The sequence below is a fragment of the Gorilla gorilla genome, chromosome 21 (genome assembly GCF_029281585.2).
Source record: "Gorilla gorilla gorilla isolate KB3781 chromosome 21, NHGRI_mGorGor1-v2.1_pri, whole genome shotgun sequence".
NCBI classification, from domain to species: domain Eukaryota; kingdom Metazoa; phylum Chordata; class Mammalia; order Primates; family Hominidae; genus Gorilla; species Gorilla gorilla.
The window spans coordinates 74,937,798-74,965,514 of NC_073245.2; the positions used below are offsets into that span (position 1 = coordinate 74,937,798).

At 60.4% G+C, this 27,717-nt stretch overlaps 1 protein-coding gene and 1 long non-coding RNA gene across 6 annotated transcripts in view; one reads left to right on the top strand and one right to left on the bottom strand.

Moving 5' to 3' along the window:
* Window positions 1-4,351: 4,351 nt before the first annotated feature.
* Window positions 4,352-27,717, top strand: part of SLCO4A1 (solute carrier organic anion transporter family member 4A1) — a 52,631-nt gene continuing 29,265 nt past the window's right edge. For 4 of the 5 annotated variants that reach the window (XR_008674344.2, XM_055372359.2, XM_055372358.2 and 1 more), the window contains exons 1-5: window positions 4,387-4,480; window positions 18,462-19,353; window positions 20,782-20,872; window positions 22,528-22,649; window positions 23,185-23,296. Coding sequence is in view for 4 of the 5 variants with exons in the window: in XM_055372359.2 (XP_055228334.2) it covers window positions 18,558-19,353; window positions 20,782-20,872; window positions 22,528-22,649; window positions 23,185-23,296 (1,121 nt within the window). In the remaining variant the exon portion in view is untranslated. Of the gene's footprint in view, window positions 4,481-18,461; window positions 19,354-20,781; window positions 20,873-22,527; window positions 22,650-23,184; window positions 23,297-27,717 lie in introns of all 5 variants that reach the window. The other variant, XM_031004965.3, reaches the window with a different exon arrangement.
* LOC129528987 (uncharacterized) lies at window positions 13,240-14,148 on the bottom strand. The gene is made up of 2 exons (XR_008674345.2): window positions 13,769-14,148; window positions 13,240-13,467 (listed from the first exon to the last, which is right to left on the bottom strand). It is a non-coding gene; the product is annotated as an uncharacterized lncRNA (long non-coding RNA).

The window sequence follows — 27,717 nt, forward strand, 5'->3', positions numbered from 1 at the left end:
CTCTCCAGGTGCTGGGGGCCAGCATGTCTCTTCCTGCAGCTCCATGTGCCTTTGCCACGGAGCCACCGGCATTCAGTGGCCTTTTCCCCACTTGGCTGCTATGTGTCCCCCGGAACTCAGGGCACTCCAGGTGTCCTCAGGTCATGTCTCAGAGCTCAGGGCCATCTCGCCAGGCAGGGAAGTCCAGATTCCAATTTTTTCTACCCCACACCTAATCTCTAACAGCAGGCTCTGAACACACAGGAATTAGTTGGTGGCTTCTAAAGAGAACATGACACCGTAATGTAGCTGCCTGTCCAGATGCTGAAGCCTGTGCTTTCACTGGACCCTAGTGCTTGTGAATGACGGCCTCTGTTCTCCTGGGTCAAAACTTCCTTCACCACCGTCAAGAAGGCCACTCTTTGTCGGCGGGTTAAATGCAGTGTTATTTACATATGGTTTATCTGGGCATCTACAATCCCAGGGCGAGAGCCCACCATCCACCAGCATTTTGGAAGAACGCCTGAGACCTGAGACCTGAGACCTGGTACAATGGAATCAGATTCCCTGGTAGCTGCTTTTAATGGTGACAGATTCTCTGAAACAGAAAAACATTGAATTGAGTCTGTCTCCCTGGAGTCGTCCTGCTCTGGGAGATGCAGAGGGAGGGCGGCAGGAGGGAGGACAGTGGGAGGCCTCTGTTGGTCAATTGCTAGGCTGCTGTCACCAGATGGTGGATGGCGTTTGTACAGCACTGGCCAAGGGCCCAGCTCAGCGGGGCCAGAGCCTCAGGTCGTGTCGCAGGTGGGCAAAGCAGCGTGGATGGAAGACGAAGATCTTCGTCCCACGGAGGGCTTGCTGTGCGCCCCGCAGGACGCAGATCACCGGGAAGAGCAGGAAGCAGAAGCGCAGGAAAGCCAATGCTGTGCCTGAGGCGTGGCCAGCAAGCCAGGCCCTCCAGCCACACCCTGCTCCAAAGGGGCTCTGACAGGATGGACTGATGATTTCCAAGAGAGAACATGCTTTTTATCATCTATGGAATTTTGCTACCAAGGAGCCTCCCAGCTACCTGTGCCCTTCCCTAACCTGACAATCTTAATTTCCCCATGAAACTCCTCCATCGCGGACATTTGGACAACTCCGGGCTGAGTTTTTCCTAAGGCCACTGTGGCCTTGCGCGTCTCTTCTTTGCTAAGCTGTGTGCCAGCCGCCAGCCCACATCTGGGTTGCACCATGATCCTAACTCCTCACCTGAACATAGCATTTAACAGACTGAAACGTGCCACTCTGGAGCTGGGGACTTCAAGCCACATTTCGCCTGCAGCCCGATCGCCTTCAATCTTTAGCAAAATCCTCTTTCTCATGCAAAACCGTGCAGTCATAACTTTTTAAATATTTTTTAGAAACTTTCTCTAGAGCCTCCACCACATGGCCACAGCCTGAGACTTTGAAATAATGAAACAATTAAATGATGTTTTCATCATTTCTGAGACTTGTCCATTATCACGAAGCTGAAATGGCCATTTTTTATAAGTCAAGGAAGGACAGGCAGTTTCAAATGAGTCGGCTAAGACATACGCCAAATGCATAGAAAATAGAAATGAACTATGACTACAGAATGGAAGCAACCACAGAAATATTAGCAGGATTTTAAGTATCCTCCCAGTCAAGTACTAATAGCTAAGTGAGGTCATTTTTTGGATACCATTCCTGGTCAAAGCTGGGAATGATGTGTGTTCCAGGCTGGACCCTCCAGGCAGAGGCACCGGGATCCCACGCTATTTCTGGGTTGGCCATTAACCTGCCCCTTGACCTGACAACGTTTCTCTCTCTTCTCTCTCTACACTTCTCTTCTGATCTTTAGATCGATTTTCCTCCAAGTGACAATGTCCATAAAGAGAGAGGGAGGTGGAAATACAGGCTGTCACATTTCAGCTCTTTGGGGTGCCTCTAAAGATGATGTCAGAGAACAGTAAGTGGCCCACAAATGTGCGGCATCTGTTCCGAGCCTCCTGAAGCCGCCCGGACAGGCAGCAGTACGGCCCTGCAAGGCCATAGGGGAGCCAGGGGGTTCTTGCTTTCTTTTTCTTTTAATTATTTCCTCTCAAAAAAAGAAAAAAAAAAGAAAAGAAAGAAAAAAAGCCCTGCTGGGATAGAACTTATTGAGTTCAGAATGTTCCAGGGCACATAATCAGGCTGCCCTCGTTCCAAGACACTGCTGTGCTCTGTAGCTGACCCCCGAGTCCTCTAGGGCAAGAGTAAGGACACAGTCGGCTCCCGAAAGCTGGTGCAGATGGACCCCACCATGCAGGGCCTGGAGTTGGGCCAGACCTGCAGACCCCCTTGATGGCCTGCGGCAGGACCCTTCACCTGGGTCAAGGCCTCCTGGCGCTCCTAGGGGCCTCTTGAGGAGCCTGGGCACCAGCATTTGCCTTTGAGGACAGGACTGAGGGCCTGCATTTTGCACGAATGTACCTGAAATGTTTGCTCTGGATTTACCTTTCCAATGGTGCCTATGCAGGAATCCCGAAGAGTGCCTGGTGGGGTGTGAGGCGGATCTCAGGCCGGGAGCCCTCCGCAGGCAGCAATATTTGGCTAGAATTTAATACCATTTTGTTTCTTTTTATCTATTTTTATGGTGACCTCTTTGTGGTAATTGACAGACTTTTTTAAAAATAAACTTACCCTTTTAATCAAATATGTGAATTGTTTAAAGGAAAAACATTGTGTAAATAATGTTTTCAGGGGGTAGAATCCAGAAGTGAGTTTTGGAAACAGAGTCCAGTCCTGCTTCTGACATTTGAATTGCTTCTCCAGCATCATCACCAGATGGGCTACCTCCGCTCACAAGCCTCCTGTAACAGGGAGCTCACTACCTCTCAAAGGCACCTTCTGTCAGGTCTGCCTGGAAATGCTGCTCCCGCAGACTCCGCACCTGAGGCCAGGTCTGTAGCGAAGCTCATCCACACCTGAGGCCAGGTCTGCAGCGAAGCTCAGCCCCCTTCCTTCACAAGAGAAATACTTCTGGGTGTGCACCTTCCACTCCTGGCAGGGCTGTGAGCCCCTGTGGCAGTGCCTCACCCTCTGGGAGAGACCCTCTCCATCTGGGAACAATGTGGGTACTTTTTTCTCTTAAAGGGCAGTGTCAGGAATGGAAGCAGATACCCAAAAGCAGTGGGTCTCGCGGCCTCGTGTCTGCTTCCAGAAGTGGAGGGCGGCCTGGGACGGCGGGAGCCCTGAGGACACCACCAGGGGGGTCCCGGGACCTGATACGAGTGGGCACGAGCCCCAAGCCCTGGAGGAAGGAAAACCATCTCATAAATAACCGCATGGGGTTGTGGGCCTTTTCTCACAAGCCGCAGCACCTCCTTCGTCTCTCCACGGTGAACCCACCCGCCACGCTATGCCACCAGGCCAGGTCCTGCAGCACCGCCTCCGTGGCTAGGACTTCCTCACCAGCCTGGGGCCCTGAGGTGGTCATTTCCCCCTTACCTGACTTATCTCAGGATTCACACACACACACTTGACTTTCGGAAACTTCTTTTAAATTAATTTCACTGACACTAAAAGGGAAGCTTTGTGGAGTGTGATTGTGGTTACCTGTTAATACTTGGCAACAATCATGAGCCCTGATATGAGCCAACTTCTTCCGTCTTATCCCCTTTGAGGACGCTCTGTTATCGCCCCCATTTTGCAAACGAGGAAACTGAGGCTCGGAGGCCTGGAGCAATGTGTTCCAGGACAGACGGCAGGGAGCCGGGGTACGAATTCCAACAGGGAATTCCCTCTGTGGAAGGGAACGTGGCTGGCACCTCCCTGCCTTCCACCCTCAGAGCTAATGTGAAAAAGAAGACGGGGTTATGGAAAAGGCAACAGGCTGGAGATTCCCCGGATTCCCAGGCTAGGGCGCCGGTCTCACTGTGCGCGCAGGTGGGGCGCGTGCCAGAACAGGGCCTGGGGGTCAGGCCGAGACCGGCGGGCACCTTCACCAGGGCCGCCCGTGGCGTTCCCCCAGCCCCTCTGCCGCGGGCCCCACGTGGCCCCGACCCTGCGGCGGCGTTTCGGAAGGGCGGAGCTGAAAAACGGCCGCTTGGCTCCACTCGGCCCCACAGCGCCCAGGAGCGAATCCCGAGTCCGTTCGGAACCGCCTCGCGGCGTGGCCTGGGGCGGCGTCGCCACCGCGCGTTCTCGGCTTCCCGGCTGCGGCAGCGATGCCGGTCCTTGGAGCTGGAGCGGGGAGTCCGGGAGGCGGCAGCGCTCCGGAGAGAGACGCCCTGGTCCCCCGCCGCGCGTTCCCGCCTCTGTGCCCTGGGGGGGAGGAGGGGGCGGTCGCCGCTGCCATTGGCCGTGGGGGGTGAGGCGGGCCCCGCGCAGGAAACCCCGCCCCTCCCTCTGCGGCGGGGGCGGCCCCAGCGGATGAATGAAGCGGCGCGTGGCTGCCGGGGAGGTCAGAGCGTGGAGCGCAGCGCTGCGCGGCGGCCGAGCCGTCGAGACGGGGACGGTGAGTGCGCGGGGAGCGGGGAGCTGGCGCGGGTGCACAGGGCCCGACCTGCTGGCGTAGGAGCGCGGCAGGTGCCGCCATCGTGGGCGGGGGCTGGAGCGCCGGGGGGATGCGCGCGGGGGCGGGAGGCCTGGGCACCGGCCGAGCGCCCCGAGCCTCTCCGCGGGGGAGGGCAGGACCGAGCGGAATCGGAGGCCAAATTCGCGGCTTCCCGCCGCCGGCTGCGCAGGTAGGAGCTCCCGAGTCGCCCGCAGGAGGACCGAGGCGAAGGGGCCCCACGCTGCAGCGGGTGCCGGGGGGAAGCGGGTGAGCAGGGGCTGCGGCCCTGGCAGGGACTGTCGGAGTGGCCGGGGCAGGTGACCTGGGCAGGTGGCCCGGAGCGCGCGCAGGCGCAGGCCCCACAGATCCAGCTGGGGACGAACGCGCCTCCGCGGAGCTCCAGAGTTGCGGAGTCACCCACCTGCGGCGGCCGCTGCTGCCGAGTCAAGGAGGAAACCTTCATGCACGGAAGTTTCTCGGGGGCGGCCGGGCTTTGTTCGCGCCAGAGGCGCTCGAGACATCTCCGGGAGGGGAGCGCGGGCGGAGCGCACAGGGCTGGTTTCCAGCAGCGGCGGCGCCCCTTGCCCTGCCCCACCACGGGACGTCCTGGCCGTGGCTTGGGGGGACCCGGGCGCCCTCCAGGTGCAGGCAGAGGGTCGGGTGCCCTCGCGTTGCTGATGGGCTCCCCTGACCAGGGAGGATGGAAAGGAAGGAGCAGGCAGGCTTAGCTGCCCTAAACCGGCCCTAGACCGGGAACCTGGAAGCAGATCTGACTTCCACTTCCAAGGGAGAAACCGCCTCCCGCATTGGCGCCCCGAGGGGAGAGAGAAGCCCAGCTAGGTTTCCCCGTGGTCCGCGTGGTTGGTGAACCCTCAGGCTAGGGGGTGCCCCGCATGGCGTGCAAGGCCCTCTTTGGAGCTGCCGTGGGACCTGGCTGTGCGTCCTGTTTCTGTCTGGAGGCGGCTGGAACGCGGTAGTTTTCCACATCGATGCAACCAGCTTGTCAGCTGCTGCTCCTCAGCTGTGGTTTTTGGAACTTGGGTTACCTCCATCTAATCAGAAACTGGCTCTGTGGAGCCCGGTGTCAGCGATGTTTTCATTCCCAGCAGCGGGAGCAAATGGATCTCAGAGGACAGCTCCTTGGTCTTAGCCGGCTCCGCTTGTGAATCTGGTAATAATGACAAGGACAGTGACAGCAGGGGCTAGGTGTTGAGTGCTGGAATGTGCCAGGCATGGTACCCCTGCTTTGAGCATCGTCTCATTCAGTCCCTAGCAACCCCACGAGGTGGCCATTATCACTCCCACTTTATAGATGAGTAAACTGAGGCACCAAGAGGTTAAGTGATTGACTCTAGGCCACACAGCTTGTAAGTGCTGAAGAGGTCTGACTCCAGGTTTGTCTGATCCAGGCTTGGGCTCCTGTTTTACGACTCTGTTCTTAAAGAGGCAAAAGGCGACTGCGGGGTCAGGCCGGAGACCCAGAGCAGCGTCCCAAGAGGTGGGCCTGCGGTTACTGGGCCAGAGTGTCTGTTCTGGGTTGTCAGTGATCGCAGGACACCAGTAGGATGTCGCTCGGGCCGAGACCAAACAGCCCAACTTCCCTCTGTGCTGCTGGAGGGAGCCAGGGCAGAGGCCGGCCACCCGGTGAGACCTGGACGCTGACCACAGCCAGGCTGCCCTGACCGCCCTGGGCAGGCTGTGTCCTGCCTTCCTGCTGGGCAAGGTCAGCAGGTGGTGCCTGGAAAATTCTTCATGAGGGAGCTTCCCTCCCGAGTGGCCGTGACCTAATCTGTAGCTCACTGGGTGTGGCCCCTAAAGCAGGTGCTGGGCAAGTTCCTCCCATGGTGGAGAGCTGGCTGGGCACGTGGCAGGCAGGGCAGGCTGGGCCAGGTGAAGGGTGGCCAGGTGGATGGACATGCTCTCCTTGCTAGACTAAGCCCAGAGAGGCCGGCTCTGCTCGGGGCTCTGATGGGCCCCTTGGCTTGACCAAGCCCCATTGCAGTTTTGGCTCCAGGTCGGTCTGACTTCCAAATGGCAAAGTTTTTCTCAGCCCATTGTAGAATGAAAAGTTAACTCATCGAGCTTAGTATTGTGCCTACGAGGTCTTCGATCCGGATGTCTCCATGAGTGTTAATCCATTTCTGGGGTGGGTACTGCTGAGCCAATATACATTCCTGGCTTCCTGGACTCGTCCACTGGAACGTGTTGGGTCCTGGTGCTCTCCCCAGCGGATAGTTGTAGGTGGTCAGAGATGAGCCACAGAAAAGCCAACGTGCAGCCTGGTGCTGGGGGCAGGAGGGAGCGGGGCCCTCGGAGTGCCAGGAGAGAGCCACGCCAGGCCAGCCCTCCTGCTTCCTCAAGCAGGCTGTGGACAGAGGCCACAAAACGTTCCCTCACGAGCCACGTGACTGCCTCATTCGCAAGTGGCAAGGTGCACACTGTTGGCTTTTGGACAAGGACATGGGACAGTCCTCAGACCTTGCTGTTGCCTTCGTACTGGGACACGGACCACTGTCTGGCCCCCCAGCGAGCTTGCTGAGTGTCAGCTGACTTCAGGCAGGATCTGGGTCTTGCCCACTTGTTGGAATGGGCACGTGGGGATTGCACCCCTTGAACAAGGAGGGAGGTGCCAGTAACTCACATGCTAGGTTAACAGGTTCTGGGTGACTCTGAGCCTTGGCCCTGCCAGGGGTGTGGGGAGGAAACTGGCCCTGCTGCTGGGACAACAGACTCTGGGTGTGTCCTCCTGTGGGCCTCTGCAGAGGAAGCAGACTGGGACTACAAAGAACAATCTGGTCCTGGGGACCCTGCTGCCTTCTCTGGCCCCTGCTGGCCCTTCAGGCTACGGTGACGGTGAGGGTGCGGGTGAGGATGAGGGTGCGGATGCGGGTGAGGATGCACCCACACCCGCACCCTCATCCTCATCCTCACCCACACCCTCACCCTCATCCTCACCCGCACCCTCACCCTCAGTCCTCAGACACTGGGGTCTCCGGCTGTCTCCAACCCTTCAGTTCTTTTCAGTAGCCTCCTTCCCACCAGCATCACACAGAATTAGACCCTGGGACTACATTTCTGGCAGAAGGTGACTGCTTTTTCAAACCACGTGCCTTCTGCAGAAGCCGCTCCCCACGTAGCCCAAGCATAGGGTGAGACTTGGCACCAGTGGCTGGGGTCGCTTATGGGTGCCAGAGAGCCCAGATTCCTCTCCCTCCCGCGCGCAGCCAGGCCCTTCCTGCCCACGGACCTTGCGTTTTCTTGGTGGTTTTTCTAATCTGGCAAGCCTTGGGGGGCACCTGAGGCATCGCCCCTCTGGCCCAAGCCGCAGGGAGAGCTTGCGATGCTTTGGGTGGCGTGTGTTGTCCAGTCTGCCCCAGGCTCACTTGGGGCCCTTGCATTTGCCACTGGACTCTGCCTTTTGGGAGGCGCTATGGACCTGAGATTTGGACCCATGGGCCTAGGAGGCCACCTGGGAGGAGAGTGGCCCAGCTGTGCCAGGCAGGTTCCTCATCTGGACAGAACCTGCTCCCTGCAGCCTCTCAAGCCCCCTGAGGGCCCTTCTGGGTCTTGTCTCTCCCACACGTTGGGGGTCAGGTTTGAGCCCCTTTGCTGGCGGGCCCTCTGAGCTGCCCGCCCTTCCCTCCCACCACCCGCCCTGCCTCCTGTGGTGCACAGGGCTCTCCTGGAGGAGGGAGGTCCTGGGCATCCCCCGCCTCCTCACCTTCACCCTCTGGAGTCCCAGAGCCCTGGCTGCTCTGCACAGCAGGCTGGGAAGCAGGCCCTGTGCCCAAGGACTAGCCTGAGAACTGGGGAGGTCCTTTCCCCTTCCCCAGAGGACAAGGAGAGCTGTGAACACCACAGGTCTGTAAAGGGGCTCCCCCACATGCAGGAAAACATGAGTTGTGGCATCACTTACGCCTTCACTCACCAGTAGCCGAGGCACGGCGGGGGTCCTGAGCATGGGCGGGGCAAGCCACTTCCACCCCAGCCATGGAAGGAGGCTGAGGAGGCCAGGGCAGCAGTGGGGACCTGTGGCAGGCAGGGCCTGCAGGGCTCCGGGGCCGGACAGGGTGGATTTCCATTCTGAGTCTGTTTTCCATGAACTCCAGTGCTGACTGGGCCCACTTTGAGTAGGACGCTCAGTGGCTCATTCTCATTCTCATGATGTCTCTGTTATGGGCGGAAACTGAGGCAGAGAGAGGCCCGTGACCTGCGTGGCTTGGAACCAGCCTCTCTCTTCTTCTCAAACATGCCCTTGAATGGCAGGAGAGTTTTCAGTTCCATGAATGGGATGATGAGTCGGAAGGAAGAGTAAACCTGCACACACCCGTGGCTTCACCCGTCCTCCCCACGCTCCCAGGTTCAGTGGGTGGAGACTGGGTGCAAGCAGGTTGAGGGACAGGTCCTTCTGGGCTGGCCCTGCTGCCGCACCCTGGCTCCCTGTTGCTCAGACAATCCTTCATTGTCGGCCCCATACAAAGCAATGGCTTCCTGCCTGCTCGCCTGTGCGAGGTCACCAGGTATGCAAATTGGGGTGTACCAGGCACAGCTGAGGCCCCCATATGCTGATCCCAGAGTCTGTGCCTCAAGCTAAAGAAGTGAAAGCTCCTTTCATTCATTCATCCAGCTTGAGGAAGAGACCCTGGGGTGAATTTGGAGATAGAGGAGAGAGTCCCAGGTGTCTTGGGGGGCTGGTGTGGCAGGGGAGGCAGCCGAGGATGGTGTGGGGAGCAGGCAGGTGCTCAGGGCGGGGCTGGGTGTAGGGCAGGCATGTGGCTGTGGCTGGCAGCCTCAGAGCCATCAGGTGCCAGGAGGAGGGACTCGGCTTTGCCAGGCAGTGCCTGGGCTGGAATCTGAAGAGAAAGGAGAACCGAGACCCTATGGTCCTGCCTGGCCTCCAAATTCTGAGTGGGGCCTGGAAGCCGGGACTGGGACATCCCCTAATGTGGAGGGGTGCTACCCACCCAGCCCAGCTCCAGGCCACCCTGGGGACATTTGCTGGGCCACAGTAGGTCAGCCAGGCCAGGCCCAGGGGCTGGCAAGCTTAAAAGAGGTTTCTCAGAGATCCTGCATCCTTTCCACGTGCTGCTCTGAGAGCGCTTTGCAGGGAGCCAGTCTGGGAAGTAAGTGCATGGGGCCTAGGGAAGTAGGTGGGCTTCTGGAAGTGGCACAGGCCAGGCTGTGTCAGCTGCCCACACACGGGGATACAGGCTGGCACCCCAGTTCCCACAGGCCGGGCCGTGTCAGCCACCCACATGTGGCCGCTGGCTCCTCCCAGGCCACTGTCCTGGCTTGAGAGGAGGGGGAGGAAGAGGTCAGCTGGATTCGCCTCTAAAGGACCCTAGCAGAGGAGTCAGGGCCTCCTATCCCGGAGATCCAGCTGACTGACCAGGCCAGCATGAGGAAATCGGAAGAGAACTCTGGCCCCCGTGGCCTCCTCCTAAAATAGCGGGCACTGACCCATACACAGGTGCACACGCACGCGTATACCCTCCCCAGGCCTGCCCCCAGCCGGAGGCTCCAGGGACACATTATCCCCCGGCTGATCGCCTTGGCCTAATTCACACCCTGGCTGCCAAGGCCTCTGGCGGCAACTTTCCCCCTTCCTCCCCTGCGGGGTTGTTGTGGGTTAGAGCAGGGACAGGGCCTGAGGGGGCTAAGCTCCCAGGGAAAGGGCAGCTGGCTCTCTCGATGCACCGGAGGGGCGGGGTGGTTTGTGTTTCTCTCGGGCTGAGAGCCACCTAAGGCTCCGCCTCAGATGTTCTCCCGTGGACAGAGGCATCAGGGCAGTGGGGAAAGGATGGGCCGAGAGGTGAGTGGGTGCCCTGGGGCAGAGCAGCCACAGGGGGCCTGAAGTGGCTCACAGGCGGGGCCACCAGTCAGGGCTCCGGGCCTGGGCACATGGGCAGGCTCTGCTTCCAGGGGCTCCTTCCCACCTGCCGGCTGCATGGGAGCCGTGTGGCCGGAGCCCCAGGGGAGACCTTGTCCCTCATTCTGGAGCAGCCGTCAGGAGTACAAGGCTGTGGGAGAGGGCCCTACTCCATGGAGGTGATGGACCCTCCTCCTGTGATGGGGCAGATTTCAGTAACCGTGTGTGCACAGGAGAGCTCAGCTGGTTCAGGCCTCCAGAAGGTTCCCGGGCAGCGATGGTGGTGGTGTGCTGTCAGAGCCTCCTCCCGGAGCCTGGCTCCCAGGGCCTCGGCTGATGACTGGAATTCACTCCAGGCTCCGGGCCTCTTGTCCCCACCGGCCAGGCAGTTCTGATTCGCAGCCATGGGCAGCTTTTGCACCCAGCTCTCGAGTGACCACCCCTGGGCTCCTCGTGGGTGCGACGGTGTCCTGGGAGTCCCTGAAGCCCAGGTTTCCCACATAGCAGGCGTTAGGAAGTCGGTACCAAAGCATGGAAGGACTGGCTTGTATTAGTCTGAGTTATCCAGAGAAACACAACCAACAGGATAGGTGGAAAGAGATTTATCCTGAAGACCTGGCTCAAGCACTTATGGAAGGGGCAAGTCCTGAGACCTGTCGTTGGCAAGCTAGGGGCCCAGGAGGGCTGATGGTTTCGGTCCAGTCTGAATCTGAAGGCCCAAGAACCAGAGAAATGCTGCTGCAGGTTCCAGCCTGAAGGCTGAAGACCCAAGAAGAGCTGGCATTTCAGTCCAAGCCCAAAGGCAGGAAAAGACCGAGGTCCCAGCTGCAGCCGTCACAGGAGGAGGCCCTCTCACTCAGCCTTTGGCTGTATGTAGGCCCCCAACTGATTGGACGAGGCCCACCACCCTGGGGAGGGCCACCCTTCACATGCTAATCTCACCTGGAAACACCCACAGCACACCCAGAACGATGCTTGGCCAAATGTCTAGGCACCCAGGGCCCATTCAGGTTGACACAGGAAATTCGCCATCACAGGGCTCTTGGCCCTGACCCTGAGACCGTCGCACATAGCGTCAGAGGCTGTAGAGTGGGCCCTGCAGAGGCCAGGAAGCAGATGCCCTGGTGTTAGATGTAGTCAGGGTGTTCAGATGAGGATGACAGTGGACTCGACCCGGGATGCCAACAGGAGCCAGGGTGGCCTGGGGGCTGGCCGCTGGCCTGTCCTTCACAGGGGGTGCAGTCTCCTGCACCCCATGGCTGTCCCATCCCTGCCCCGGGTCTCCCACCCCCTCCTCTGCCACGTGGCTGCCACTGCCCGGCCTTCCACAACTGCCTTTCAGCCTCACCCCACCTGCAGACTCCTCATTTGCAGCAGCGGGGTTCACCTGCATCTGGCCTCATCAGCGGGTGCAGGCTTATCTGCGTATAAACCAGCCCACCCCATGCAGCCAGCTTGGGATGAGAGGACGGTCATGGGGTCCCCGTGGCCCTTGGAGGGAGGCCTTTGGAAGAGGCAGGTCCTTTGAATTTGGTCTGGGGTCAAGGCTGCCTGCAGCTCCCTCCCCAGCTCCATAGTGGGGGCTGTATCCATGCATCAGAAGAAGCCGCTGCCTTTTCCGGGGGAAGCTGAGGGTGTGGATCGGAAGAAGCCGCTGCCTTTTCCGGGGGAAGCTGAGGGTGTTGCTCTGGGATGAGGATGAGGCTCCATCCCTCCCTGTTGCAGGGACCAGCTTGGGAAGCTGACGCACCTTTCTGTCAAAACCAATTCCAAGTGGAAAGAAACTATAGGCAGGTGTGCATGTGTACACACACCTACACAGACGTGCACACACAGGATGCCAGAAAGAAGAATCAAAAGGACAGGCCTCCCTTCTTCCCCAAGCCCAGCTGCAATGTCCTGTTCCCCTTGGTGGGGCCAGTCCAGGGGCTAGGCAGCCTCTACGTGGGGCTGCCATGAGGCCCTTCCAGCCCCTGAAACTCCCCTGCCCCACCCCACACCAGCTTATCCATATGGGCCTGAGACCAAAAAACCAAAGGTGTGGGCCGCCGAGCTGCCCGCCTTAACGCGGACCAGACATCCTTACTCCAGTCTCCATTAGCAGTGAACACAGAGGTGACGTTCACCTTCTCACTGAGCCATGAGTGCATCTGCCTTGGCCGTCTCGGAAGCTAGCAGATCGCAGAAGGAAAGCAACGTGAGTGGCGCGGGTGGTCCTCATGGGCCCCAGCAGCATTTGTCATTGATGGAACTGATGACCCAGACCAGGACGGGGGCGCTGGCTGCCTCCACCAAGCATGCGTCTGGCTGTCCACATTGCTGGACCTGGCTGCTGCGGCTAAGATGCTTTCATGTCCCACTTTGGGCTGGTTTTCGTGGCAAACGTTAGCCCTGAAATGTAAGTCCTGCACCGCATGTTCAGCAAGGACTCCCTCAGGTCCGAGCCGAGCCTTGACATACGTGCCGGGCACCCACTTCTCCAGGCAGAGTTCTCATCCCTCTGGCTCACCAGCTCAGAACGGCACGCTGAGTAAATGCCAGTGCTTAGGATGTATCCATGTGAGGTCTTGGTACAATCCTGGAAACTTCCTTTGGAAAATGCATGAATGTGGGACCCTCCTCATCGCCCTGAGAATCCAGAGTGTTGCCTGCCCAGCGTCACTCAACAACCCATCTGTCCCCTGGTGATGGCAGGAGCCAGGCCAGATGCCCCATCAGAGCCAGCTTTTATATTTGCTCCTGTTGTCCTTTAGCCCCTGAGTCACGGAAGGCCCACCCTCCCCTTTCCAATCTAGACACCGCTGTTTTAATGGGGAAACGGCCTCCCAGGGAAGATTTTCAGCTTCAGAAGAGAACCCGGAGCTGAAACTCTTGGGCATGATGAAGATGGAATGGGTACTGTCACACACATGCCGCTTGCGTGAGATTCAGATAAGGGGAGGCTGGCCCGAAGCCAGGTCGCTGCTGGATCTCAGAAAGACGTCAGAACCAGGCCCCAATGGAAACCCCTGGAGGTGCACAGCTGGTGAGCTGAGTGGTGCCACGTAATTCTCGTCGTCTGCGGCCGTCTGATGGGCATCTGTCGGAAGCCACATGGCTAATATTTAAAATAGGATTTTAAATTTGCTGATTTAAATGTGCATAATAGGTAACTTTCGGCTGAGCTTTACATACTTATGTCAGAGCTTTTAATTCAGGTAAAACAGCCTTCAGCTTGGAGCTGTTTGGACATCTACAACTACCTGTTCTTTCTCAGTTGTGGCTTTCATTTTCAAGAAGGAAGTCCTTCTGTTTCTCTGTGGCCATTGCTGGTCACGAAACTTAGCAATCTGGCTTCCTCTCAAAGCTATGCAGATGGGATCCTCCCCCTTCCCCCTTACCTGCTTTGGCCCCAGCGTCTGGTCCTGAGGCCAGGGCTGAACAAACTGCCTGTATGAGGCAAGCCCAGTGCTCGGGCGTTGAGTGGGTGTTTCACGGCAGCCAGCGTCTTGGTTCGCAATGGTTTACGTGGGCTTGCCCACCACTGAGCATCCCAGGGACCCCATCAGATCCTTTGCAGAAGTGCTGCCCAATCCGACCCGCTCCCCCTGCCCCACCCCCCCACCCTGCCCCGCCCCGCCCCGCACCCCCCACCCCCGTTCGGCCCCCCTCCCCGTGCCAGCACGTGCAGCTAGGCGGAACCTCTGAGCACTCTCCCGCCTGCGTCAGGCTGTTCCTTGGCCCTGTTGAGGCTCCTTCCCTTAATGTTCTGGCCCAGCCCGGAAATGAGGTCAAGTTTCTGCTATTTATGTGTGTGCGTGTGCACGTGTTTGAGTGTGTGTGGACCTTGACCTCCAGGCAGTCCTCAGGGTACTTCTTGGCTCTGTGTTCCTGCACTAAGAAAAACAACGCGAGGGAAACACACCCAAAGGCTGCCTGGGGAGTCTGCGTGGCTCTGAGCCTGGCCTGTCCTCCTCCAGGCCTCTGAGGTTGCTTTCTGTTTCGGCGGCCGGTGGAGATCCTCCGGGCTGCTGAGCGGCAGAGCAGAGCCGTTGCGCCTCCTCGTCAGTCCCGCCCCGGGGCTCTTGCTCCTCCGTCTTTTCCGCTGACTCCTGGCATTCGAGTTCTTGTGTTACACATGCTCCTGGGACGTCATGCTCGTGACAGCTCGCTTCAGTAGAAAGCCTGTGGCTTGTGGGTGGCAGTGGGTGGCTCTCTGCCCCTCGGGGAGGCGTGGAGCATTGCTCTTACAATATGAAAGTCTCTCCTTCCACGCACACTCCCTTTCTGACACAGCAGGTCCCCAACCAGCCTGGCCTGCCAGCTCGTGGATAGGTGGTGGCATTGTAAATAAACCCCCGGGTGTGGCCGCGGGCACCCAGGGAGCAGGCCCCAGGCATGACTGCTGTGGAATCTCTGCTGTCCGAGGCCTCCAAATACGGCCTCAAACAGCCTCCCGGCAGTGTCCAAGGTCAACAGCAGCTGCACGTGAGTGCCACACGAGTGTGCACGGCTCTTTCAATAGGTGTCAGAAGGCAGCTGTGACACAGACGCTCGGCTCTGGGGCCAGACTGCGGGGGCTGCATCCTCATTGCCACCAGCGGGCTGTGTGGCCTCGAGCAAATGACTGACCCCCCTGGGCCTTCTTCCCCTACTGTGAGGCCTGGGACGGTGCCTGGTACACAGCTGGTGCTCAGTGTGCACAGCGGGTGTTAGCACCCTGCCACCCAGCGGGATTCTTCACAGCAGCTGCCTGCATTCGTCCCAAGGAGCCTGGGGCTGAGGCATCCATTCGCTGAGAGGGCGAGACCTCCGATTCCACAGAGGAGCCCTGTGGGGACCGCGCTTCGGCGGAGGACATGGCGGGAGGACCCAGAGCCCAGCTTTGGGGGCTCAATCCTGAGATCCGTGTGGCCTTGGGGAAGGGGTGCCGGTACTGCCAGATCTCTCCAGACGTAAAACAAGCCTTGCCTGGACCTGGGGGAGATCCCATGGCCTGCTCCCGGCCTGACCATGCTGGGCCCGGTTTATCTGCCTTCACAGATGAAGTTGCCCCTTTATTAAAAAACAAAACAATAAAAGCCAGCAATTTGTCATCCCCAAATGCTGTAGTGTCTGTCAGCATAGGCCTGTCCCAGGGCTGGTTCTCACTGAGGCCCCTGCGTCCCCTCGCAGCCCCATGGCGGATCACCGGCTGCACCTCCGCTCCCACTCGCCACGCTGACCTTACAGTTTGTGTGTCTGTTAAGCTCTAACTCTGCCTCAACCCCAAGGTCATCTCTCTGGGCCCTCCTCAGGCCTCTGTCATCTCCCAAATTCGGGGGCACATGTGACACCTGTTCGCCTCTGTGGGGGCTGCTGTAAGAAATGACCACACACCAAAGGGCTTAAAAAATAGTTTATTCCCAACCAAACACTGCATGTTCTCACTCATAGGTGGAAATTGAACAATGAGAACGCTTGGACACAGGGCAGGGAACATCACACACTGGGGCCTGTCGTGGGGTGGGAGGCTGGGGGAGGGATAGCATTAGGAGAAATACCTAATGTAAATGACGAGTTAGTGGGTGCAGCACACCAACATGGCACATGTACACATATGTAACTAACCTGCACGTGGTGCACATGTACCCTAGAACTTAAAGTATAATAATAAAAAAAATAGTTTATTCCCCCCAGCTCCGGAGGCCAGGAACCCAAAGTCCACACGGGCTGTGCTCCCCCTGGGGCTCTGAGGAGGGTCCTTCCTGCCCCCAGTGGCTCCCGGGGCTCCAGGTGGTCCTGGGAACGCCACGCCCGTCTCTGTCTCTGTCTGCAGGTGGCCTTCTCTGTGTCATCTTCTCCTCTAAATGCACCTGTCACCGGGTTTAGGGCCCACCCTAATCCAGGATGATCTCTTCTCAGATCACTCGTCACATCTGCAAAGACGCTTTTTCCAAATAAGGTCACGCGTTCAGGTCCCAGGTGAACGTGACTGCCCGGGGAACACGGGGGGCACCGGTCCACCCACCCCAGCCCCAGCGCAGGTTCAGTGAGCAGACTCTGTAAGGAGCTGCCAGGAGGATCCTGGGGGCATCACCCAGCCCAGGTCCCCACGGGACTGCCTGCTGTCCCTGCGTCTCCGTGCATCTCTGCGCGTCACCGGCTGTGGCTGGAAGGAGACCCCAAGGCCGGATACTTAGGGCTTCGGACTCTGCAGAGCCCTGAGCACGGCTGATGTGGCCCCGGCCTCAGCCTGATGTCAGTGGGCAGCACTTCTCACGCCTTGTGTTTTGGAGCCTCCCAGGGTGTGATGTTTCATGGGCTGAATAAGCTTCCAGAAGCAACGGGGCCCCTGTTGAATGTGATACAATGTGGCCCAATATGGACACGCCACCGCCCACCCCCCCCACCCCCCCACCCCCCCACCCCCCCACGCCACCCCACCCCCACCCCACCCCACACCCCACACCACCGCACCCCACCCCCCACCCCCCACCCCACCCCACCCCAGCTCCACAGTGAAGACAAAAGACCCCAGACTGTGGACTTAGACAACAGAAACGGGCCCTCTCTTACTGCTGAGGACCAGAAATCAGGGATCATGGTGTCTGCAAGGCCGACCCCCCTCGGAGGCTGTGAGGGAAGGAGCTACTTCCGGCCTCCCTCCCGGGCAGGGGAATGGTCTGCACATCCACATTCCCTTTTTATAATATGGACACCGGTCACATGGGATCAGGGCCCACCCAATGTCCCTGTTTAACCTTAGTCACCTCTTTAAAGGCCTGAGTTTCAAAAACTGTCATATTCTGAGGTATTAGGGTCAAGGCTCCAAGACAGCTTCTTTTAGGGGTCACAATTCAACCATAACAGGAGGTGCCCCAGATGGCAAGCACCTTGAGGTCTGCGAGAAAGACCCTCTCAGGGTGGGGGCAGCACAGGTGTTCTGTATCACAGCAGCCCCGGGAAGGACCCTCCCAGGATGGGGGCAGCACAGGTGTTCTGCATCACAGCAGCCCCGGGAAGGACCCTCCCAGGGTGGGGGCAGCACAGGTGTTCTGCATCACAGCAGCCCCGGGAAGGACCCTCTCAGGGCGGGGGCAGCACAGGTGTTCCACATCATAGCAGCCCTATTTATTCGCCGGTTTATTTCTGACAGGGAAAGCCCTTAAGGTGTAGAGAGGCTGCAGCCACCTGGCTTCCCCAGACGGCTTTGGGCAGTAGGGGGGAACTGTTGCTCCAGGAATTGGTGTGGGGAGTGAGGAGGTGCCCTGTGGAGCCTCGGGATGGTGGGGAACAGGGCTGGTGAGGGCAGTGGGGCAGGGGCAGTGCAGGGTTCAGGAGGGAGGTGGCACGTGGGCACGTCTTCCTGGTAACTGGTCCACATGGCTGCTGACTGCAACTCTTGTTAGCTACAAGCTGACCCAGCAGCGGCCGGAGCTTGGCGGCCAGGGGTGTCTCCAGTGCTGGGGGCTCACGTGGCCCAGGAGGCTGCTTCCAGCTCATCCCTGCACCTCCCAAACTCTACACTGAGAGGAGCTCCTTTCTCACGCCAAAGGGCACAGAAAGCTGCCAGGGTGTGAGTTTAAGGAAGAACAAGGTCAGGCTCTAGGACCAATGTAGTAGACCCCTGTGGAGTCCATCAGGGCTACTTGGCTGCAAATGGCAGGGGACAGGGCTGACACGGCGAGCGGGGGCAGGGTGGGGTACAGGGCGGGGTGACCTGGGACCCCAGTGTCTGACTCGGCCTCTGCCTCTCAGCTCTACTCTCCACCGCGTGGCCCCATCTCAGTAGGCCTTGCCCTCATCACAGCCCTGACGCCACACCGCTGAAGCGGCAGCTTCTCCTTCCAACAGTTCTAAAAAGGGCAGGAATTGAGTCCCTGTGAGCAAGCTAGGCACAGCCCCCCACCTTTCTGCAGCGGAGCTGTGGCTGGGAGACACAGTGCCTGAGTGTGGGCCTGGCCAGACGCCACCCTGGATTTGGGAGGTTCTTGAGACAAGGCAGGCAGAGCTTTGAGCCACCCCCATGATGGGTGTGCTGGAATGTTCCCGCCTGGACGTGCTGTACCCGTGGAGAGACGTGAGCTTGCTAACCAGACATTCTTCTCACAGGACACACCAGCCCCTCGGATACCACTTGGCCACTCCCACTGAGGCTACTCCCACTGCGTGGCTGAAGCCTCGAGGTCACCAGGCGGAGGCTCGGAGATGCCCCTGCATCAGCTGGGGGACAAGCCACTCACCTTCCCCAGCCCCAACTCAGCCATGGAAAACGGGCTTGACCACACCCCACCCAGCAGGAGAGCATCCCCGGGCACACCCCTGAGCCCCGGCTCCCTCCGCTCCGCTGCCCATAGCCCCCTGGACACCAGCAAACAGCCCCTCTGCCAGCTCTGGGCCGAGAAGCGTGGCGCCCGGGGGACCCATGAGGTGCGGTACGTCTCGGCCGGGCAGAGCGTGGCGTGCGGCTGGTGGGCCTTCGCACCCCCGTGCCTGCAGGTCCTCAACACGCCCAAGGGCATCCTGTTCTTCCTGTGTGCAGCTGCATTCCTGCAGGGGATGACTGTGAATGGCTTCATCAACACAGTCATCACCTCCCTGGAGCGCCGCTATGACCTGCACAGCTACCAGAGCGGGCTCATCGCCAGCTCCTACGACATCGCCGCCTGCCTCTGCCTCACCTTCGTCAGCTACTTCGGGGGCTCGGGGCACAAGCCGCGCTGGCTGGGCTGGGGCGTGCTGCTCATGGGCACGGGGTCGCTGGTGTTCGCACTGCCCCACTTCACGGCTGGCCGCTATGAGGTGGAGTTGGACGCGGGTGTCAGGACGTGCCCTGCTAACCCCAGCGCGGCGTGTGCGGACAGTACCTCGGGCCTGTCCCGCTACCAGCTGGTCTTCATGCTGGGCCAGTTCCTGCATGGCGTGGGTGCCACACCCCTCTACACGCTGGGCGTCACCTACCTGGATGAGAACGTCAAGTCCAGCTGCTCGCCCGTCTACATTGGTGAGTGGGGCTGGCGGGGTAAGCACTGGCAGGGGTGGCTGAGGGCAGTGTTGCAGGAGTGAGGGTAACTGGCCGGAGCCAGCCCCGCCCCCTGCCTTCGTGTGCTCCTTGTCTGCATGGCCCCGGGGCTGCTGCAAGAGGTGGCAGGGGAGGGGGGTCCGGCCTGAGGCCCAAAGCTGACGTAAGGGACTCCGGCTTTCTCATGTGGACCCTGCTCAGGGCTCCAGGCCGCTGTGCCCGGGAGCCTCAGTGCAACCCCTGCATGGTGTCCAGCCCACCTTGCCAGGACCAAGGGGCACAGAGTCACTAGGCGCTGGGTGGCACCAGGTCCAATGGCAGCAGACCTCATGCTCCGGCTGGGAACCTGGCACTTGCCTGGGAAGGGGTTTGATGTGGGATAAGTGACGAGGGACAGAGCCCCAAGGCCACACCCATGTCTCCCTGAAAGCACCGTGTTGGCTCCATCAGCCACATAGAGGTGGAGGGACAGAGCCCTGAGACCACACCCATGTCTGCCCGTAAGCACCGTGTCTGCTCCGGCAGCCACATAGGGGTGCGGAAAAGACCGAGCAAATCTGGAGAGTCAGAACTTTAAGGGGAAAAATAACATGAAGCAGCTCATGGCTGCTTCACAGTTACCTAAGAGTAAAGATCTATGTTATAACTCCATGCCAGGCAGCTGAGCTCACTGCCCTGGGGCAGCCCTGGGCCCCTCACTGGCTTCCTGCTCCTGTTTGTTGAGATGTAGGGAAGCCCCATGGCCCGTCCGACATGGCCGAGTTGACCCTGTGCACGGCCCGCCTGACCCCACTTCTCGGCGTCCCCCTGCCTGGCTTGGCTCTCCCGGGAAGGGCATCATAGGATGGTCACGGGGAGCAGCTGGCCCCAGCCGGACTCTGCAGTGACCTCAGCCTCCTCATGTCCTCCTTGAGCTCTGCTCATCCCAGTCACCTGGCAGCGCTCATCCCAAGAACCCAGGCGGGCGTTGAGATCACCTCACTCCAGCGAGGGGACGTCCCACCACACCGAGCCTTCCAAATCCCGGCCTGTGGGAGAGTGAGCGTGGCTGGGCGGAGGGGCTCAGGCCTCTCTGGTCCCTTTCCCCACCCTGGGCCCCTAATTCCTGCCAGTGTCCGTCTGTGCGGCTACTTAGACGCCCTGCAAACGGGGCTTCGAGGGCCTTTGCCCTTTTGTAAGGGAAAGACAGCGCGCTTGGCTTTGAGGGGGATTTTTAAAAGTTGATGCTGACCCATGTCAGGCCCAGTGGCAACTGCACAGACTCATCTAACTTAAAGAGGCCCATGAGGGGAGTGGGCCGGAGATGCAGAACAGCGGGTGCGGGGCTTCTCTCAGGCACGGAGCCCCATGCGGCCCTCCGCAGCCCCTGAGTGGTGCACAGCGGCCCTGACGCCTCTGCCTCTCTTGCAGCTGTCTTCTACACCGCGGCCATCCTGGGCCCCGCTGCCGGCTACCTGATCGGAGGTGCCCTGCTGAACATCTACACGGAAATGGGCCGACGGTGAGTGGCCGCACACCCAGCTGCCTGCGCCGGAGAGACCCACGTGTCTCTGGAAGGGGGTTCAGAGTCAGCAGGGCCCACTCTGAGTCAGGCCGGGCGCGGCGCAGGTGCTGGGCACCCCCCGGGCTGGAGGGAGTCAAGGCTGGCCTTGGCTCTGGAGGACTCGGAGGATCTGTAGGGGCCTTGGGAGTCCGCCCCAGGGCAGGGGGCAGGGCAGGCAGGCAGTGCCCGAGGCCTAAGCGCTTGCAAAGCCCAGCGAGCCCTGGCCACTAGTTCCCTAATGAAATGGAGATTCTTCTGTTTCTTTTCCTTTCTTTGTATCTTGTGTGTGTGACCCTAGTTTCTGTAAACGTAAGCAGGAGAAAGCAAGGAGGGAGGGGCAGAGGGAGAGGTAGAGAGAGAGGGAAAGACACGTAGAGACAGACAGACCAAGAGACAGAGACAGATGGAGATAGAGATACAGAGGGACAGAAAGAAGACAGCGACAGGCAGAGAGAGACAGAGACAGATGGAGATGGGGAGGCAGAGGAGACATGTCCTTGCTGACCGCCAGTGCTCTGTGGGTTTGGGCCCCCCATTCATCCCTTGCCCATCCTGCATTTGTGAAGTTTCCAAGGTCCTCTGTTAGTCGGCCTGGGCACTGCTGCACCTTGGGACTCTTTCTGCAGATGGCACCTCTCCTGGAGGTCTCTAGCACTCTGATCTCTTATAAAAGGCCCTCTGGTCTCGGATTGATAATGTGGGGTCAAGTGTGTGCGTTCTGGGCAGAGCCTGGAGGTAGGCTGGGGCTCGTGTCCTGGGTCTGGATGCTTCTCTCAGTCTCTGTGCCCCTTCTGGCTCCGGGATCTGGGCCCACTTTGCACAAAGTTGGGAGGCAGAGTGGGGTCTGGCCCCCAGAGGCGGCCGCAGCATTTCTGCGCTGGAACAAGCAGGTGCCGCCTGGCTGCAGCCTTGCAGGGTGTTGGCGCTCCCTGTGTCCTCTGTCTGTCTCTGTGGCTCTGCTCCCGGCCTTTGCTGGCCTTTGCCCTCCCGCCGCCGCTGCCGCCGCCTCCGCCTCACTGTGAAGACGCATCCCTGGATGCCCAGAGCTTGTCCTCACTGTGAAGACGCGTCTCTGGATGCCCAGAGCTTGGATGGGCTTCTACCACTCCACGGCCAGCCCATGGTTCTTTTCCACTCACCTTTTCGTTTGAAAGCACTTATGTGCAAATTGCCACGTACACAACAGTCCCTTCGTGGGGAGCTCTCAGCTCCAGCTGAGCCCTCTGGCGTCCCTGGGAACCCCATCTGTCACCCTCTGCACTGTGGGGAGGGATGCCTCCTCCCGCTGTTGCCTGGAGAGGCTGCTCCTCTTAGCACCCAACCCCACTGTGGTCTCAGGACCAGGCCACAGGTGGCATCTCCAGCCCTGGAGCGTGGGCCAAGGCATGGAGCCATCTGTCTTGGGGGACAGCTAAGCCAAGGTGGTGTTTGCTTTAGTCTGCAAGGAAGGGACAGGACCTGTGGCCAGCAGCACCAGGGGCCTGTGTTGACCAGCGTGCAGACAGACCCTGGAGGTCTGCCCGGAGGAGGGGCCAGCGGCCCCCAGTGTGTGTGTGCCATGGAGGGCACAGGTGGGCTGCACGCTGACCCAGGTGCCACTGCCTCTTCCACAGGACGGAGCTGACCACCGAGAGCCCACTGTGGGTCGGCGCCTGGTGGGTCGGCTTCCTGGGCTCTGGGGCCGCTGCCTTCTTCACCGCCGTTCCCATCCTTGGTTACCCTCGGCAGCTGCCAGGTGGGTTTCCCTTCCCCAGCCCAGCCTTCACATTGGGAGACTGTCCCTTAGTTTTCGTGAAGGGGGCACCCCGTTTCCTCTGCTGTTTTTTTTTCCCCGCCGTGATCAAGTCTGTGGCACACCCTCATTCTCAGTCTTCTTCCCATCTGGGTGGAGAGATGCCTCCTGGCTGTGGCACAAGGCAGGTTGTGTGTCCATCCTGTCCTGTGGCCTCCCCTCTGCCCCAGCGGCTTCTCCCCCTCAGGCCACGGAACAGGCTTGTCCCAATCAGGGCAGGGCCTCCGTCCCCTCCTTCCCCCAGCCCCACTTTGGGCCCCAGCTCTCCCACACCTCCAAACCCGGCTTGTGCTGCATTCTCACGTGGTTTCTGTTCCAGTGCCGCCTCCCCGGGGCCGCAAGGGCTGCAGGGATGTCAGACAATGACGTTCCCAGACCGGGGAGGGGCAGAGCCTCTCTCGGAGAAGTCTACCTCCGGGAGCCCCCAGCCCCAGCCCCAGCCCCAGCCCCAGCCCCAGCTCACTCTGTGCCCTTCCAGGCTCCCAGCGCTACGCGGTCATGAGAGCGGCAGAAATGCACCAGTTGAAGGACAGCAGCCATGGGGAGGCGAGCAACCCGGACTTTGGGAAAACCATCAGAGACCTGCCTCTGTAAGGACCGGGGTCGGGAGGGTTCCTAGTGTCCTCAGACCCTTTAATGGCCCCCATCTTGGGGGAGTCGGTGAGACCCCTCCGGGATCATGATGGGGACGCAGCCCCTAACCTCTGTCGTGACCCTGGGCCAAGAGATTAAGGAGCAACAGATAGAGCCTCCTGGGCCAGGGGCCGCAGACCCCGCCTCAGGGCTGCAGAGCCGTGGGAGAGTCCCAAAGTGGGACCGGGGCCTCGGCCCGCACCCAGGGAGCCATCACTTCACTCATGCAGTGTGGAGGCTCCTGTGGGCTGCGCCTGGCTCCCGATGGCCACGGAGCAAATCCCTTCCACACCAGCAAGTCTCCCCGTGGCCTGTGTGTCCCGGGGTCCCCAGGGAAGCTGCATTTGACTCGAGACCCTTCCCTCACCATAACCCCCCACACTCTAATTCCCTTTCATCAGGCGTCACCTGTGCCATACCCACCGGGCCCTGGGATGCTGCCCCCACCCCCCGTCTCCCTCCCTCCCGTCTCCCTCCCTCCCTCAGAGTCTCTGAGGACCTCCCCCCTCTACCCGGCGTGTCCCGCTCACCCTCCGGGGAGGTTGCTTGCTTTGCCGTCTGCCTTGGCTGCCTTCCCTTTCTGCTGAGTGTGGTCCGGCCTTGCTTTGCTGTCTTGCTGCACTGCTAGGGTGAACCCGGGGCCCTGAGCCGGTGGAGTCCTAGAGGGACAACAGAGGGACCCGGACCCTCCCGGCCTCTCCTGGGGATCATGCCTTCCCTGGGGGGCTCTCCCCAGGGCTGGGCACGGGTGGCCCTCAGGGTGGCCACCACCCAAGTCCTCAGCCTCTGAGGCCCCAGCATGGAGAGACTCTTGTGCCCTTGTAGCAGCAGGTCCCTGAGCTCACAAATGGCTGCGTCTCACTGGCCATAGTGGGTGGAGGGTGTGGGCAATGGGTGAGTCCCTGCTGCCTGCCCTCAACCAGGACAGGAGGGAAGGCATCAGGGCCAAAGGTGGCCCCTCAGAAAGCCCCGAGCTGTCCACGGCAGAGAGGAGGAAGGCTGGATGAAGATGGGAAAGAGAGGCCTCATTAGGGCCCTGATAGACCCCCCCCCAAAGTTGCTGGGAGAGCTGCCTGCTAAGGAGGGTGACCCCATGGGCCGAGCTGACCCGGGGCCACGTTCACCAGGAGTTGGGAACATCGTGTAGGCACTGGCTAACCCTCTCTCCTCCCCCCAGCAGCAGAGCGGCTTAGAGCTGAGGGTCAGGCGCGCTGTTCCCAGCGTGGCTGTGAGTCCCCAGTGTGGACCTAGGAACCCTGGGGCTCTTTCAGTTCATCAGGTGATAAGGAGGTTTATGTCCAGGGTTAGTTCCCTAAACCAGTTGCTGGGAAGAAATAAATTGTGGGATATGTTCCCTTTATTAAAGTCATGACTAATTCTCTGGGCAAATTCAACACGAGAATTTCAGCCAAGCGATCAGTCATTAAGAAATGAAGTTTGCATAGCATTTCAGAGAGTCATGGCCTCCTAACGCAGCCACCCACCCCGGAGCCTGGGCAGGTCTGGGAAAAGCCCTAGGGAGGGACTCCCCCAGGGTGCCCACCCCAGCCCCGTCCCCCCACACGCCAGAACCGTCCCCCCACACGCCAGAACCCCCCGCGGGTGCCCACCCCAGCCCCGTCCCCCCAACACGCCAGAACCCCCCCCCGGGTGCCCACCCCAGCCCCGTCCCCCCACACGCCAGAACCCCCCCCGGGTGCCCACCCCAGCCCCGTCCCCCCACACGCCAGAACCGTCCCCCCACACGCCAGAACCCCCCCCGGGTGCCCACCCCAGCCCCGTCCCCCCACACGCCAGAACCCCCCCGGGTGCCCACCCCAGCCCCGTCCCCCCACACGCCAGAACCACCCCGGGTGCCCACCCCAGCCCCGTCCCCCTATATGCCAGGACCCCCCCTATATGCCAGGACCCCCCCTATATGCCAGGACCCCCCCATATGCCAGGCCCCCCCTTATATGCCAGGCCCCCCCTTATATGCCAGGACCCCCCTTATATGCCAGGACCCCCCCCAGCCCCGTCCCCCTATATGCCAGGACCCCCCCCAGCCCCGTCCCCCCATATGCCAGGCCCCCCCCATATGCCAGGACCCCCCCAGCCCCGTCCCCCTATATGCCAGGACCCCCCCCATATGCCAGGACCCCCCCATATGCCAGGACCCCCCCATATGCCAGGACCCCCCTATATGCCAGGACCCCCCCTATATGCCAGGACCCCCCCCTATATGCCAGGACCCCCCCCAGCCCCGTCCCCCTATATGCCAGGACCCCCCCCAGCCCCGTCCCCCTATATGCCAGGACCCCCCCCCAGCCCCGTCCCCCTATATGCCAGGACCCCCCCCCAGCCCCGTCCCCCTATATGCCAGGACCCCCCCCCAGCCCCGTCCCCCTATATGCCAGGACCCCCCCCCAGCCCCGTCCCCCTATATGCCAGGACCCCCCCCCAGCCCCGTCCCCCTATATGCCAGGACCCCCCCCCCCAGCCCCGTCCCCCTATATGCCAGGACCCCCCCCCCCAGCCCCGTCCCCCTATATGCCAGGACCCCCCCCCAGCCCCGTCCCCCTATATGCCAGGACCCCCCCCCCAGCCCCGTCCCCCTATATGCCAGGACCCCCCCCCCAGCCCCGTCCCCCTATATGCCAGGACCCCCCCCCCAGCCCCGTCCCCCTATATGCCAGGACCCCCCCCCCAGCCCCGTCCCCCTATATGCCAGGACCCCCCCCCCCAGCCCCGTCCCCCTATATGCCAGGACCCCCCCCAGCCCCGTCCCCCTATATGCCAGGACCCCCCCCCCAGCCCCGTCCCCCTATATGCCAGGACCCCCTCCCAGCCCCGTCCCCCTATATGCCAGGACCCCCTCCCAGCCCCGTCCCCCTATATGCCAGGACCCCCCCCCCAGCCCCGTCCCCCTATATGCCAGGACCCCCCCCCAGCCCCGTCCCCCTATATGCCAGGACCCCCCCCCAGCCCCGTCCCCCTATATGCCAGGACCCCCCCCAGGGTGCCCACTCTAGCCCCGTCCCACCACACTCCAGAACCCCCCACACGCCAGGATCCCCCCAGGATGCCCACCCCAGCTCTGTCACCCCACACACCAGAACTGGCTGGGGAAGGGGGGGCATGGGCTGGGGTCTCCTTTGTCCTCCGTCGTCTTGCCTTTTTCAAGACGTGGGACCCAAGTAGTTAACCAGAAAGAAGAGGCTTTTCAATCCTCAAGTCAGGAAATAAATTTTGAAAGAACTGGGCTCTCCCATTTTAATCAGGGAAGGGAACAGAAAGAACCCATGTTCATGGCTGCTGAGGTCAGTCTGAGCGAGCCAGCGAACACCTCCAAGCAGGCAGAGTGCCTGTGAGGCTGGAGTGGAGTTTCTGGCGCCAGCATCAGCTCTGCAAGGCACCTGTGGGCCTGTTGGGGCTCAGAGGCTAACTAGGGCTGCACCGTCTGTTCCTAATTCTTCAGAATCCATTTACATTTGGCCACCACCTCAAACAAGAGCATTTGAATGTTCCAGGCGTTCAGAGTTGCGTTCATCGGAACCAGGCTCTAGGTGTGGCCGAGAGGAAAGAGCCGCCCTCCTGCAGGTGGGGGTGATGTGAGGCCGACACTCTGCTCTGGTGAGAGGCTGGAAAGTGTAGGTTTACAGGATGTCACTAAGCTGCAGATGTAGGGATTCAAGTCAGCGACACTGCGGTGTGAGCAGAGGCGACATGGACATGTCATTTATTGCGAAAATTTGCATTATTGTGGGCTGATAGGCTATTGTGCCATGACCTAGGGCTTCAGGAAGTCTCTGCCCCTGGTCTATGTTATGAGTTCCAGGGACAGGACAATAGCTGCGTCTGCAAACACCCTCACCTGAGGCCGAGAGCCCCCCACTCAGTGGGGGAGAAGGGTCACGCACAGGAGCGTGCTGTGAACAGGATGCAGGCAGCTGTGAGCTGGGATGAATGTGAGCTTTGCCCAGTCTGGGTGATCTGTGTACCCCAGAGAGAGCCGAGCCTCTCTTTGCAGAGGCGGTTCCCTTTCTGTCTGCCTCGCTCACTGCACTGGCTGGGAGGGCTTCGTGTGGTTTACGCCATGCAACACGTTTTCCATCTCAGCATGTTATGCGCTTAAGCAGCGGTTGGGCGTTAGCCCTGCTCGGGCCTCCAATGCTAACAAAAACAGGGAGAGCCTCCATTCACCCCCCAGGGCCTCGTGTGCAGGGATAGGCAGCCCAGACGCACTGCTGTCGGCCACCTCCTGGGTTAGAAACTGCAAGGCCTGGTGTGGGGCCTTCCCAGCTTCCAGGGGGCTATGTCCTTATCCTGAGACCCCACAGCCAGGACCGCAACAGGCAGACGTGGAGGCTGAGGCTGAGCCCTCAGGGCCAGACAGGGC